Source organism: Ammospiza caudacuta, chromosome 16, assembly GCF_027887145.1.
Source record: "Ammospiza caudacuta isolate bAmmCau1 chromosome 16, bAmmCau1.pri, whole genome shotgun sequence".
Taxonomy (NCBI): Eukaryota; Metazoa; Chordata; class Aves; order Passeriformes; family Passerellidae; genus Ammospiza; species Ammospiza caudacuta.
Window position 1 is genome coordinate 11,510,934 of NC_080608.1, and position 15,128 is coordinate 11,526,061.

Below are 15,128 nucleotides of genomic sequence, written 5' to 3' on the forward strand. Positions count from 1 at the left end.
TAAAATGAACTCATCAGTTAAGAATTAAATTAATTTTATTTTTATATTAGCTGCCAATACAGGCAAATCAGTGATATTTAAACAAGTACAAATAATTAAGTCATTCACCCTTAATCAATGCATATCTGAATGGAAGTAACTTGCTCCTTTAACTTGCCTCATAACCACAACAGAAACCCATTCAGAATAAAAAATCCATTTAGCCTAAAGGTATGTACCTGAATCCCACTGAAATCAATTTGATTTAAGTACCTGCTCAAAGCTGAGCCTGCACTGAAGTGTTTCCTCAAAGTCTACACAGATCCCAAGCTGCCTAATGAGAAAGGTAGGGACAAATACAGAAACTGAGCTTCTTCACATACTATTGTTGTATTCCTGTATTCCAGGAAGACAATATTAGTTTAGCAACAGTTTATTACAGCTTGGTGGGGTGTGTGGGAGAGGGAGATGACAGCTCAGTGCCAGGAACCTGGAGTCGAGCTGGGCCAGGTGGCAGCTCTGCTCCAGCTCCAGGCCACACCAACAATTTTTACCTCTGTACCAGAGGATTTGTGTTCCTGGTGAAACAAAATGGTGCTGCAACAACTACAGATTTGATATCTTGAAGAAATAATAATGAGAAACTATTTCATGAACATTCAATAATTCTGGAAGTGATTTAGAGCACCTGGAAAAAGGAGATCTTTAATTAAAAGAAAAAATCATTTGAAGATGGAATATACTTCCCAAAGCACTTCAAAATTCAAAAAAGCACACTGCAAAGGTAGCCCACACAGCTTTGCCTGGTCCTGAAATGCATATTGCACACCACGCATCAGGAGCTACATGAGCACATCCCCATCGAAAAACTGATCAAAATTACTGATATTGAGAAAAAATCAATTCAATTCATTTCATAATAATTTTATTTCCAGGCAGAATGAAACTGACAACCCCAGAAGCACTGGGAGGTTTGACTTTTTATGTGACACCATTCTGTGGCCCAGCTAAGGCCACCCACTGAGGAAATCTACAGCAGAAAACTCCATCAACTCTGGAGAAAAATAGGCTATTCCTGGCATTTCCCATCCAGTACATTCAAGAGCATTGTTCATTAGCCTTCACCTGCTCATCCCACATGATTTACTGCACAACTGTAAAAGTATAAACCTTTAGATTTTTCCCCAAAATTACTGCAAGGATCTCATTTTCCTAGCAAAGAACTGCCTGATCAGTTGTAATGCAGATGGCTGGGAAGGGTGACATCCCATGGCCTAAGATCATTTTCCCTGGGGATTTGTTTTTCCCATGAGTGCTTAACCTTGCTTCTGAATCAAAAGCTGATTTGCCACTGAATTCTCAATCTTCCTCTTCCCAGAAATCCCCATGAATCTGCAATGTGGAATTCAGAGAAAACCCAAGACAGGAGAGAAAGACAGATGTATTTATCATGCACAGATGATGTAGGAAGGAGACAAAAAATATTGTCATCAGAGTCTTACTGACTGCAAAATAAGGGAGCAGTAATTAATCAGCAAGAGTGCAAGCTGAGAGGAAATATTGATTGGATTTGGAGAAACTTCAGTTTCCTGAAGAAACTGTTCCCCTGCAAAGGTAACCAGGAAAGTTTGTGTAAATTAGAATGGCAGCAGGCCAGCCAGCAGCCAGTCTGAGCCATTTCAGGCAATCCAGAAAAATATACACCAGATGCACGTTGGTTTCTAAAGAGTAATTTAAATGCATTAGTAAATCATTGGCATTGACAGTTTGATGGACTATGATGGAGGAGTCTTCCTCTGAAATATCATCTCCAAAACCTGCAAAGCTCTGGCAACTTTGTTACAACTTTATCATATTTTTGACTTTCATCTTTTCAAAAAGCTTCCAGAGTGGAGTTATTTCGGCTTAATTTTACATGGATTTCTCCCCTGCTGACTGGCCCCTAACATTTAGGGCTCCTAAATGTCAAAGAGAGGAAGGCCAGGAGATGCCAGTGAGAGGACTGAGGACCAGCTCTGCTCTGATGAAGTTTGGGTCTGTCAGAAAGAGGCTGGCTACCACTATTGACTAGAAGCAGTAAATTATTTCTGTATTTTATCTGACTGACATGTGCTTACAGCCAGGGGGATGATTTTACCTCAATGTAAAAATAAAACTAAATAATTGAAAAATTTACCAAAAAGGCAATAAAAAAATCGTGGGGTTTGCCCCAGGAGGAACATCAGAGGGTCACAATAAATGATCACATCATTCAGCACCAAGGCACAACTCCTCTGCAGCTCTGACCTCCAGCAACGCCAGGTTTTGCCATGGGAAGGGGTCACAAATCTCCAGCAGAGCTGTGGGTTTGCCCACCCTGTCAGCCCAGAGCTGTTTGTGATGGGACTTGTGTCAGACTCTGCTTGGCCATTCCAAGGGATTTAATTGGCACTTACAGAAACAAAACCTTTCTGGTTTAAGCACATTTGGGGAGTTACCTTACTGTCTTCATCAGTAATAAACTGTTCCTGGCTAAGGTCATCTTTCATCTGCACAGTAAATAAAACTGTCATTAAAGCTGAGTTTCTGTTTCTCATCAATCATACAATACAATAAAACTCAGAGCACAGTACTTAAATAACATTTTTTAGAGAAAAGGCAAACCTTAAGGACGTTTTAGTATAATCATTTCCTTTCAGCTGATCAACATAACAGACACAGTAATTTAGGTGGAGAAATGTGATATTAAAGCTTACAAACCTAATAATCAGATTGCCTTTAGAGGCAAAAATCAAGCTAGCTTTCCAGGCCTCACCGTAGCCATTAATTAAATACTTAGCACCTCTTCAGTTAACATTCAAGGAGCATTTAAGCAAAAACCCAGCAGTTTCAAGAAAAAACAACCCACTCTAGCTTATCTTTTTAATTCCAGTTCTATTATGTCGGTAGTTTTATTGCTATCAAGGAACATTTCTCATGTTTGTAAGAAGGAATTCAACTGGAAATATTAAAATATGTTCAACATGATGCTTATTTTTATCTAAAGGAAGATAAATTATTCTATGTATGCAAGCACTAAAAGCAGTTGCCAGAGAAAATAGGATTTATTCTCACCACACCTGCAATATTTCAGCCACTACAGGAAAATATTTCTCTTTCTGAAACAATTAGCCTAATTTGTAGTGAGCTCACACAGACTTTCACAGTACTACTCTGCTGAAGATTATTACTTGCCTAAAATATGATGCTTACATTTTTCCAGTACATTAACAAATAGCACTGTTTGAAAGAAGACCAGGCAGAAATATTACACCCCATACTCTGTGGTTCTCCCAAACCCCAGATAATCCCACACACCAGTCAAAACAAATGATTCAGGTTGCCAAAACAAGTAGTTACATTTCCCAATCTTCTGATAACGTTTTACGTAAATGCAGAAGCGAATCTGGCACAGTCTGGAACAAGGGCAGGGCAGACCTCTCCCAGCACATTCCACTTCTCAAAACCCAGCACATCAGCAGAGCCTTCACAACACAAGATGCACACCTTGATCTCTGCAGCGCTGAGGAGGTTGTGGGGTTTGCTTGTTTACAATTTTCAGACAGGTGGAATCTCGGTTTTCTCTAATTATAATATAAAAGATAGATAACAGTGCATGGAAAATGCTAGAAAAACCCTGCTGTCAGGTCCATCTCATCACATCTGTTCACATAATTTAGAATTTATTTACATTGTGTGGAAAATGCAATTTTAAATTTTTTGGTTTTAGGTTTTTTGAATCCTCACTCCCAAGCAGTCAATGGATCTTCCTTTACTCCTGGCTGTCTTTTGGGGTGTTCAGCTGTCCCCCAGCCTCAGGGACCTTGGTGTCATTGCCTTGCAGCCCCGCGCTGGAGCTCTCTGCCAGGGCAGCTGTGGGAGATGCACATTGCCTGGGGTCATTTACTTCAACAAACCACCCTCCAAAACAGCTGCTTTTAGTAGAAAATCCCAAACCCTTGTGCCTTGTGAGGTCCAGAGTGGCCACTGCCCGCTGCACACCCAAGACCTTGAAATGGTGGCTGATCCTCTCAGCTCCAAGTTCATGGAGTTTTCAATTCCTTCACCTCCTGTTTCGCTGAGGAGAGAACAGCTTGTCCTATTTCTTGTGAAAGAGTGCCAAAGATAGGAATATTTATAAGGAATTTGTATCTATCTATCCAAACCAAAACATTCAAAAATCATGACTCACAATTCCCTCCCAAATCATGGGATTAAATTAACATATCATGGGATTTTAAAAGATGCTGTTTTAAAAATTATGGAATACGTAAAATTTGTTTGTCACGCATTACCTTAAAATATTTACATAGCCAGAAACTACACATTTTTATCAACAGTTAAAAGAAGCAGAAGCTTACCTAGGGAAAAAAAATCATCACATATTCATAAGATTCCTGGAGGCTGGACCTTTAAAAATAGTCCAAGTGTTACAATTCATCACATGTAAATTTATGGGATTTGGCAACAATGCACTTGTCTCCAGGGATATTGGAAAGAGGGGGAGTGCTCTTGGTTAACCTTTTTTTTTTTAATAGATACAGCATGCTGAAAGTGCCCTACTAAGTATTTCCTAACTCAGCCCATCAATCAGTTTAGAACACTGGAAACACACAGCTGAGTGTGCTTATCAATGCCCAATCACTAAATATTTTGGTGTTTGTTAACCAAAACTCAATACATTCTGGAAAAAGACCAAGTGGAAAATAAAATTACAATTTGTGAAAGTACATCCTGTCCATGTCTTTTGCCTAGAGCAATCAGAGGTGGAAAGCCAGATTTAATAATAAAAAAAAAAAAAAGTAGAGAACAAACCATTTTCAAGTGGTTGTTCACTATATTTTTATTGAAGGCAAAGACAATTTCATGGAAAAAAAATCCCCTTTACCCTACAGTTTTTATTTTTACTGATTTTTGGTAACAGTGGGGTTTTTTTCCAAAATAAAAAATAAGTTTCCAAATCAAAAGGTGATGGTGTAGAAGGGAAGATTATTGCCCTTAGCATTCTTTCCTCAGTTAAAAAATTGGAAATATCACAACCATTCCTACCTGTCCCCACACCTGCTGTACCAGACAAGGTCACTGCTACTTCTTAGCCCAGCCTCCCTTTTGCTTTTCAATCCCACAGTGCTGGCTGGTGGCTGTGATTGCTTCGTGCCTTTTTACCACAGTTTGCAAACTGCAGCCCCGGCACAGGGGAGGTGACAGACACCGAGTCTGGTGGCATCAGACACGGCGTGTGGCTTTGCTGCATCTCAGAGCCTCCTCCAGCAGGTACCAGGTGCCAGTAACTGAGCTGATCTACAGTGTGTGCTTTTCTGTGTACCACACTCCTACTCCTGAGGAATATTTACCATCCAAAACCAAAAATACTGCCATAAGGTGTGAACAACATCAAGTCTCTTTTGTTTAAGAGGAAACACAGCGAGCGGCTGGTATTTTCCAACATACAATAATTTTATAAACATTCACTAATAGAGCAACTTCCAGCATACCTGCCATCCAGCCCTTCTGGGGATTGTGGTATTCAGACTCCTGCAGTACCCAGATCTGCTCCACAGTGAGTACAAAGGCAACAGAGAACAACTCACCAAAGCTCTGTGTCAGCCACAAAATTCATAGGTCATTTCCAAAGTGGAGGAAAAAAAATTGGTTGAATGATATTGCTTGCTTTCTTTTTAATCCTTGTTCCAATCTGAACAGTAAGAAATTTATATTGTTTCTGGGGCCCAAATTTCAGTGCCTCATCCCTGTGGCCTTCTGTTTCTTCATTCCTATACTTGAAACCCCACTATACTGAAATAAGATAATACTAGGGTATGAGTGACAAACAACTCTGCAGTTTGGTACACACACTTGGAACAAAAATGTAGCTATTTTGTTGTTTCCACTCAAATGACCCAGTTAATTTCAGTGTTAACATCAGCTGTCAAAACATCCTCTTAGCATATTTGCATCCCTTATTTATTCAGAAAAAAAGGTGCAATAACCAGGCAGTTATCAGAGAAACAGAAAACACTACACAGAATGGATGTTTATATTTAATTCTTGTTATTCCATCACTGTCTATCACATACTTAGTACATTATATTCCACACTTGGCAACACACGAATAAATCCAGAACGTTTGTGTTCATACTGGAGATACCCTTATTTTCCTTTTGGGACTAATGCAGCCCAGTGAAGACACTGTCAATAAAGCCCATGTACCATGCCAGCCTCAGTGTCTTGCTTGCAGCTGTCCAATACAACCTTTGCAAAGCCAGCACTGCCATCTGTCCCAGCAGCCACAGCCACCTCTGCACTGATGTCACCCACCATCCCCTTCCTCTTCTCTGGCCCAGGGCTTGGGGGGACACACAACTTCATGTTGGCCATCCATCACTGGAGCCAAGGAATCTCCTCAAGGCAAAGACAGTGCCACCATCCCAGAGATGGTTTTGGCTGCTGCAATGTTTGCTTAGCCCATAGGAAGTGTTCAACACGTTCCCTACTTTTCCCTCCTTGGAGAGAGAGAGTGGATGCCGTGGGACAGAGAGACAGAAACGGTAAGCGTTTCTCACAGCAGCTTGTGAGAAGTTTTAGGGAGCTAGAAAGATGTGATAACTTGCTGACTCTTAACAATTTGCAGGTGGTGTTTTTCTACTTTATTTTTCTGTTCCTCTCAAGGACAGTGCGTGAGAAAGATGTTTCTGTTAGTTAGCCAATAGAATAGAATCTATCGTGCCACTCTATAAAAACCGCGTGGTTCTTTTGAATAAAACCTTCTTTGCCTTTTCTATGATTCTGCCTCTCGCCTGTTCCTGCCCCAACCTCGGCACAAGAGTGACAGGAGAGCACATTTCCACTTTGAAAGACAAAAAAAGCCACAGGTAGCAGGTGACATTGGCTCCGTGCCTTCAGCTGCACCTCATCCCAGAGCGCGCCTTACCTCTGTACACGGTATCCACGTCCTCACCAGGAAGCTGCTTCCTGGCAGCTGCTCTGCGATAGACCACGTGTGTTCTGCCTCCCTCCTCCTCCTCCTCCTGGGCTCCCCTCTCCAGAGGCTCGATGAAGAACTCGTCCTCGTCCGTGCGGATCATGCCAGCCTGCAGCACAGGGCAGAGATGGAGCACTTTGCATTACTGCACGTACAGCAGGCACTGCCAGCAAACAGTTACAATATGCTTAAGCACACTTTAGTGCTCTCTAGAGAGCAATTAGGATGCAGAGAGGAAACCAGGTGAATTCTTTATTAGAGCAAAACAAAGCATTGTTTTCCCAGCTTGACAAGAAAGGACAAAAGGTACAATTCTGAACCAAAAGGATTTCTCCTTGAGCCACACGAGCCAAGTATAGGCCTAAGAATCTGTCTAGGAAATCACCCTCTCCATTAAAAAACATCTACAATGGAAGTTACTATGACCTTAGCTATCCATCAGGCCCAGATCACTCCAGTGTTTACTATTTCTGCTAAATAAAGGAGCAGATCAGTGCCATAAGCTGATGTACACTTCAACAGTCAAAAGTTGTAGAGTCAGTCCCTCTGTCCAGAAGCAAGATAGAAAATACTGCATCTTACTTTCAGGCAGCTAAGCTTTGTGATTATTTCCCCTGTGACACAAAGCCAACAAAATAACCTTTCAATAATTAGCTACAACTAGTTTGAGTGTCAGTAGTGCGTTGTTAAAAAATAACCCAACTTATTCAGACTGGACCAGATACCCTGGTATGAAAATAGAAATTTGCACTTCTACAAAGCACACCAAAGGAGCATCATCCAAACAAGTCTCATTGTGTTCAGGGGAAACCCTTATAAAGACTGAAAACTTTAAAAAAGAAAAGGACTTTTTGTCATCTTTATGCAGGTGAAACAACTTGGGCACCTGGATCACCTGGGTTTGTCTCCTCTTGCAGTCCTGCCCAACTGCAGGAGGTCACAGCAGCCAAAGGCTGCTTGCAGAGATGGTTGGCTTGAATCAATTTTTTCTGCATGTTTGCACATCTGTGTTTGAGAACTTCAGCTACTGAACTCGCAGCTTGCAGACAGGCTTACTATTAACACGAATGAAATTGGTCCAGATCCAGCCTCCAGAAGCTCCTTCATTGCATTCTTTCCCACTCTGCCCAGAGACAATCCTGGAGACACTGCAGTCTATAATTTGTACTGTGACACTCTTTATATTGCTGTCTGAGCTTCTGGGAGCCTAAATCCCCTGTTCAGTGAAGCCTTACCTCAAGCTTCCAGGAGAACCAGTTTGGCTCCTTTGAACCCAGTATCCTCACTTGAAACAAGCACATCTAAACACACTTATCATATTCCAGCACCAAAGTTCTCATACAGCACATATTTTTCTTCTACAAGCAACAAACTACATTCCTACTGCTATAAATACAGTATGTTCACTGGTTCCCTCCTTGGAAAAATGTCAGGTTCATTTGTCATGTCTTAACTTACATTAGGCAAGATTTCCAGTCCCAGAATTCGTATGTATAATGTATACAAAAACAGATTGGAGAGGAAGGATTAAAGAAGCAAAATTTTATCAAAGCAATTTTAGCTGATGCCATCCTGCCTGTATAGAGACAACTGAATTTGAAAATCCTGTTTCTTCTTAACTAATTTAGATTCTACATCAGACACAGAAAAGGTGAGACAAGCTCAGCAGCTCAAGGAAATCAAGACAACCAAGAAAATAAGTGCTGAACCCAAAGAGAGAGCAACTGATCTTTTACCGTAAAGGGGAATACATGAAAAATTCAGACTTGATGCTACTCTCCTTTTAATGTTATTCTAACTACATAACACACACAGTTCTTCTGGATATTAAATATTATATTTAGAAATTTGGAACTCTTTTTATGATAAATGCACAACTAAAAATCAAGAAGGAACAAGCATTTGCAAGTTCAACAGCACAGGATACAATGCAGATGCCATGCTACACCCAAGAGAAATACACTGAGAGCTTGACTGTCATGTGAAAAATATGTGATTTTGGTTTTTGCAAGTGAAAAAAGCACCATGATTGTGCACATGTTCTTATGTATTTTTGGATACATTAAGCCTAATATTAACTAAGCAGCTAATGCCAGACCATAGCTTGGGATGCAGACCATAATTCAGGATACAGAGGGAAATGCTGCTGTACACTGTGTGCTGCAGGGAGTACTGATGGGAGTTTGGAGGAATTTAGATCTTCTAAGAAAATTTACAGAGAAACAACGTCTGCAATCAGTAGTTGAACTGACTGGACAGAGGAACAGCTCTTATAGGTGAACTTTAGCTTCCAGGGTATGATGGCCTTTTGGAAATGAAAACTGTTGGTCACAGTGAATTCTCCTCTCTGAGAAGATGAAGGTGACACCCTGGGACAGGCTGTAAGACTGAACAGAAAGAGGTATTTGAATGCTGGACCCCAAGACATAAAACAGTGCTTAAACACTGACATTTCCTGCAGGTCATTGTGCCTGGTATTGGCCCTTTTTGTGCAGAGAAATTCATGTGGCACTGGAAGCTGTCAAAGAGCAGGACAACATCAGGTGCTCTCATTCCTCACTCTGCTTCTTGGATGGACATGACACCACTCTGCACATCCCCACCTTCAAACACAGAATCATAGAATCTCCTGAATTGGAAGGGCCCCCAAGTACCATTAAAGACCAACTCCTGGCTGCACGGCTGAATGTTCTTTTTTTCATTTCAATCTTGGTCTACACTGAAATTTCTCTTTTAATGCAGAAAAACTCAACAATTACTTTTGATCGGAATTATTAGGAAAAAATGTATGTTTGAACTGTAAAATTTTTATATTTTTAGATATGCTGCATGTCCTACACAGTCTTTCATTTAGCCAACATATTGTCATGAAATAAAATAAAGTAAGAAAGATAAGAAAGATCTGTTTCAAACTTTAAGAAGAAAATTCATGTAGATGGAAAGGCAGAGTTCTTACAGCAATCCACAGTTCAAGTCATCTGCCTAATAATATAACCACAACTATAAATGATTCATTAAGAAATATGTGGGGCTCCTGAAAGTCTCCACCACACATTTCCTTACTGCTTTGAGCAAGACATTTAACCTCTTTACTTCCATTTCTCCACCTCTGAACCAGCATAACAACAGTCTTGCAGGATAATTGCACGGCCTGATTTGGGGTTTTTTTTTTTGGTCAAATGCTTTGAACATGGAAAGCTCAAGATGAATTGCCTAATGCATTTTTTTCTGATACTACTCAGAACACCCTCAAAAAGCCACCATGAAAGGGAGATTGCTTTTAGTCATCAACTCAACACCAGTGCTGTGCACAGCCAAGCAAGCAATAGGGCAGCAAACAAGTCAGCAGAGGCTTGCCCACATCCTTCACCTTCACCCTCCACCAGTCCTGCTCTTTTCCACAGCTTCCATCAGCCCTGTGCCAGCCCATCACGCCAAGACCACTGTCAGACAACCACCAAGTTTGTGATGACAACAGAAAGCCTTCAGGTTGCTGCAATTTCCTGGAGAATGCCTAAGATAGAAATGCTGTATTGTTTGAGCACACCTGTGCCTTCCCTTCACCTGGCAGGGCTTCAGAAAATCCTTGCACAGTCATCTTCTGCACATTTACTCCACAAGATGTGAAAACAGATTTAAGCCTTCCAATTGCCCGTTTCCCCAAAAGTTCTGAACAGAATCACAGTAGGTGCTTCCACAAACTAAGAGCTTAAAAGTACCTGTTATTGTAGTGTTTTTCTATCCTATACTGCTCACCACCCATCCCAGGAATATTGTACTTCCAGGCATTATGGATTAGCAGTGATCACCCTGCTCTACCACCCTGCAGCCACATACACACTGTGCAATCCATAACCAGGCATGGGATTGTGCATCTCCATGGAAAGTAAATCCAATTCTGGAAAAATTGCTAATCTCTTACCTCTTCCTCTCCTCTTCTGGGACTTTTAACTTGAAACTAAGCTGAATATAGGAATATTGATGATGGCAGGTTGGATTGTGTCCTGTGACTAATGAAAATATAAATTAATAGAAAAAGTGTTTGCCTTTGAAATGCACCAAATTGTAGCAAAGAGCCTACAATATCCCACTATTTCCCAAAGTGGGACATCCCCAGGCCTTCCTTGCAAGGGCTTTTAGATCCCAGCTGCAAATTACTCAAGTCAAGCACTGCTTGGCACTCATTAATATGCATTAAAGACTAGAGCAGAAAACACTTAATCAAAAGGAAACGGCAGTTCAGAGAATCAAAACCTCTGCTAAGGTTGGCAAGGCAGTTATTTAGAAGTGAAAGCCACACAGAAAAAAAAAAAAATCACATGGAAGACTGAGAATGAATGTCCTGTCTAATTATGACACAAATTACACTGATAAGCCACAAATGAGTCCATTTGTGGATCACACGGAGTTGGGGTCTAGAGTTCCACTCCTCATCTCTTTTGAGGGTAACAGGGCTCCTGTGCATCCCTGGAGACCTCCTCCCAAGGATTTCAAGGATCACAGGATCTACATGTACTGGCAATGGCCACAGCCTCATGGGCTTTCTGCCCAGGTCAGTGACACTAATCCCATCCCACACGATGGAGATCTCCTCCCCAGCCCAGGAGACCTGCCAGAGCTTTGCCACCACACCACAGAGCTCAGCAGAACAGCAGGCTTCTTCTCCCATCTCCTCAACACCCCCAGCCCCTCCTGCATTTCTTAAAGACATTCTTCAGAAGCCTAATTTGACAGAAAAACTGCCTGGCATATTTAGATCTACAGAAAACTCCAGGTTTTGGAGCCTTAGCTCCTGTGGATAATTAAATGTCTCTCTGGCTCTGCACTTGGTGAGCGACTTAATTGTCTCCTCATTGCATTCAGATCACAGCTCCTGGTTCTGGGCTGTAATGAAGTAACCCATCCAGCGGCTGCTTCAGGACTCCAGAGCCTCAGCCCATCCTGAAACCAGGAGTTTAATTAATGCTCATTTTCTTCCTCATTAGTAGAGATTTACAAAGCTTCTCATTGCCATAAAAAGGCAGATTTACGTCCCAATCTCCAAGCACATGATACAGATAGGAAGATAAATGCAAACAAAGCTGAAATTAGTATTTTTTTTAAATCCACGTAACTGGTTAATTAATTAAATCAGTAACCAGAAAAACAGTATTTCAGAAACTCTTAGAAATAATATTTCTGTAAATAAAGATCTAATTTTTTTGAGTATTTGATTCTGAAAGAGGTAAGTAGCCAAATTACATACCTGCACATGAACAAATCCCAAATACAGTCTTGAAATACAGGCTATTTTCTTGAGACAAAAGTGACTCACAAACTCTCAGATATTTACCCTCAGTGCCTGGGTTATGAGCTTGCACTCCCTGCAATGCCAATGAACACTCCAGATGGAAACTGGCAATATGGGATTCTCCCAACAATCAATTCACAGAGAATCTGAGAAAGACTTGCATTTAAATGTAGAGTTGCCAAAAATACTCTGTAGATAACTTGAAAGGGAAAATATTTATATTTTCAGGGCAAGATATTGGACAAAGTCTTAGGCCATGTTTATATCAATGTGCTTTTACCTAAAACCACATTTCTCTACATTTGAACAAAGTGGCATTAGCAGAGCAGAGAACTTGCAAGCAAATCCCTCATGTTACTTCCATGATCCTTCTCTAGGTCTTGGAGCCACAGGAACATGATTTTTTCAGACAACAACAGATGTGTCCTCCCAACATGAAAGCCAAGTACAGAAATACTCTTTGCTCAGTTACAGGGGAATGGACCTGGTGCACCAGGAGCTCCAGTGGCTGGAGCAAGTGCACCCAGGAAGTTGAGGCAGAGCCATGGACATGACACAGACCTTCCAAACTCATCCCTGACCACCTGGGATCTCTCTGTATCTTCCCTTGTGCAATGTGTTAATTCCCAATCACACAGTACATTGATTTAGGAATAGATGAATTTGGAATTTTACTTCAATTCAGCTTAATTCATGTAGATAACAATGAAAAAAAAAACCCAAAACTTTCTTATGTCATATTTGCATTTGATTCTTTGGGAACATTCCTCCAACTAGTGAAGCATTGCAGAAGAAGAATTGTTCAGTGCTGCAAATTCATCCTCCTTTACAGTGAAAGGAAGTTCTGAAGGAATTGTGGCAAATATTTGGGACACACTGGCACTTACTGTGCTGCATACCCCTGCTGCCCTCAATCTACACTGATCTATTCAGGCCCAGACTGGGTGGGGAAGAAAGTTTCCAACTGATCATATATACTTTTGTTACTTTTAGTATTTTTCAGCTTTTTTTTCTAATTGGTTTGCAGTTAAGTCATGTTATTTTCACATATTCTCAAAAAAAAAAAAAAAAAAAAAAGGGGTGAATAATTATTGGTACACATAAGAATTACACAGCCAGACTGACAGAGAGGCAGAGCCTTCTGGGTCACCCTATGGAAGCTGTGTGTCCCTTAGGGTCCCCATTTATTCCCTGCATGTGGGTAAGGTCACATTTTCCGTGCACTTTGAGATCTACTAATGAATAGCACCATACAGGAATTGCTGCTACTGAGAGCTCTTTCACGACAGGCTGCTTTCTACAGTCCTTGTTGCTCAAGGGAGGATGGGTATCCATCCATTCATGCATCTACAGACTTCCACTGCTACCAAAAATAAAATTTTGTTCCAAGAGCCCAGCTTAGTCACTACACAATTACAGGTGTGATTGATAACAGCAGGGGGACAAATCTGAGCCAATATAACCTGGAGTTAAGAGAGCTGCATTAGTTTATAGCAGATGGGAATTTGGACCCAAATCTTGCAGTTTTATGGTATAATTCATTTTAGGAACTCAAAAGGGTTTTCTGTGGTTTTTAAGGGACACAATAGTGAGACAGACTGCGTCTCATTCTCAGTGAAGCATCGAGAAAACAGACACAAAGTGATTTCACAAAGCAATGCCAGCAGATTTCCAGACAAAGGTCCTGGCCAAAGGGCCTGGCTTTCACCAGTGAGCAATGCTAAAAACACTGCTTTCAACTTCTCTGCCTTTACAAGAAAATTACCAAATTCTCACCTCTGTCACTCAGCGCCTGCCCAGGGCCAGCAGCAGCAGCAGAACAGGCACAGCCCCAAGAATTTCCCTGCAATAAATCTACTGCCTCTGTCCCCCACGACCTGCCCTGTCCTAGCAGCCACTCACCTGTCAATCCTCAGAGAACCCAAGAGAAAAATCCCACTTTCAACAAGTTGAGGTAATACACAGACCCAGAACTTTCAGTATTTGCCACAGATACTCCTTTTGCAGAGCACAGCCTGCAAAAGTAGAAAGGGCTCTGGAGCAGGCAAATTCAGAGCAGATCCCCCTGCAGGTGTGCAGGGAATAGCCTGGCACCTCTGCCAGGTTGGCTCCCACCTTTCAGATACCTCCACCAGCCTCATCCCCAAAAGTGCTTCAATTGTGTAGCTTTTCAGAGACAAGCAGCTCCTTTAGCTAAAATAATGCATAAGCAAGAATATTTTGGAAATTCTCTAGGCTTGGCGCCCACAGGTATGTGTAATTCCGAGTGGGAAAGAGGTGAGTTATTAAATAGCTGTTAAGAATGAAAATGATAAATGTGGCAGATCTTGCAGACTCAGGGGATTGTAAACTTGATTGCTGTTGTTGCAAGCAGGGAATAGTAATTGCAGTGCCCTGAAACAGAGTTTCTCAACTTTAATCTTTCAGGGAGGAAAAGCATGAATATCAAGTCCATGAATTTGCTAACAGCAAGATTCAAAAAGATTAACTTTCCCAATTTTGACACACAGAACCATTTGAAATAAGGCATTTCTGAGGACACTGACAAAACACATAGTTGAGTCCTACCCTCAGCAATAAAACTTAATTGACATTCTGCAAGAAAACAAAACAAGTCCAACTGGAAAGCTCCTCAGCTCAAACCCTCACAAAATGGGACAGTTACTACACAAATTTATTTTCAAAAATATATTTGCTTAAGGCACAAATCACCACCCACTTAAGTCAATGGGTGTCACATTCATAAATCTCAAGGTCAGAATTTATAAATGGATTTGTAAATACTAAAGCAGTTTAGTCTCATATTCTATATAAGACAGGTCATAGACTTTTTATCAAAGCATCACTGCAGCCTCCCAA

General features: G+C 41.1%; 1 protein-coding gene across 1 annotated transcript in view; it reads right to left on the bottom strand.

Moving 5' to 3' along the window:
* Positions 1 to 15,128, bottom strand: part of ADAMTS2 (ADAM metallopeptidase with thrombospondin type 1 motif 2) — a 174,334-nt gene that overhangs the window by 105,006 nt on the left and 54,200 nt on the right. The window contains exon 3 of the mRNA XM_058815035.1: positions 6,929 to 7,088. Coding sequence (XP_058671018.1) covers positions 6,929 to 7,088 — 160 coding nt within the window. The remainder of the gene's footprint in view (positions 1 to 6,928; positions 7,089 to 15,128) is intronic.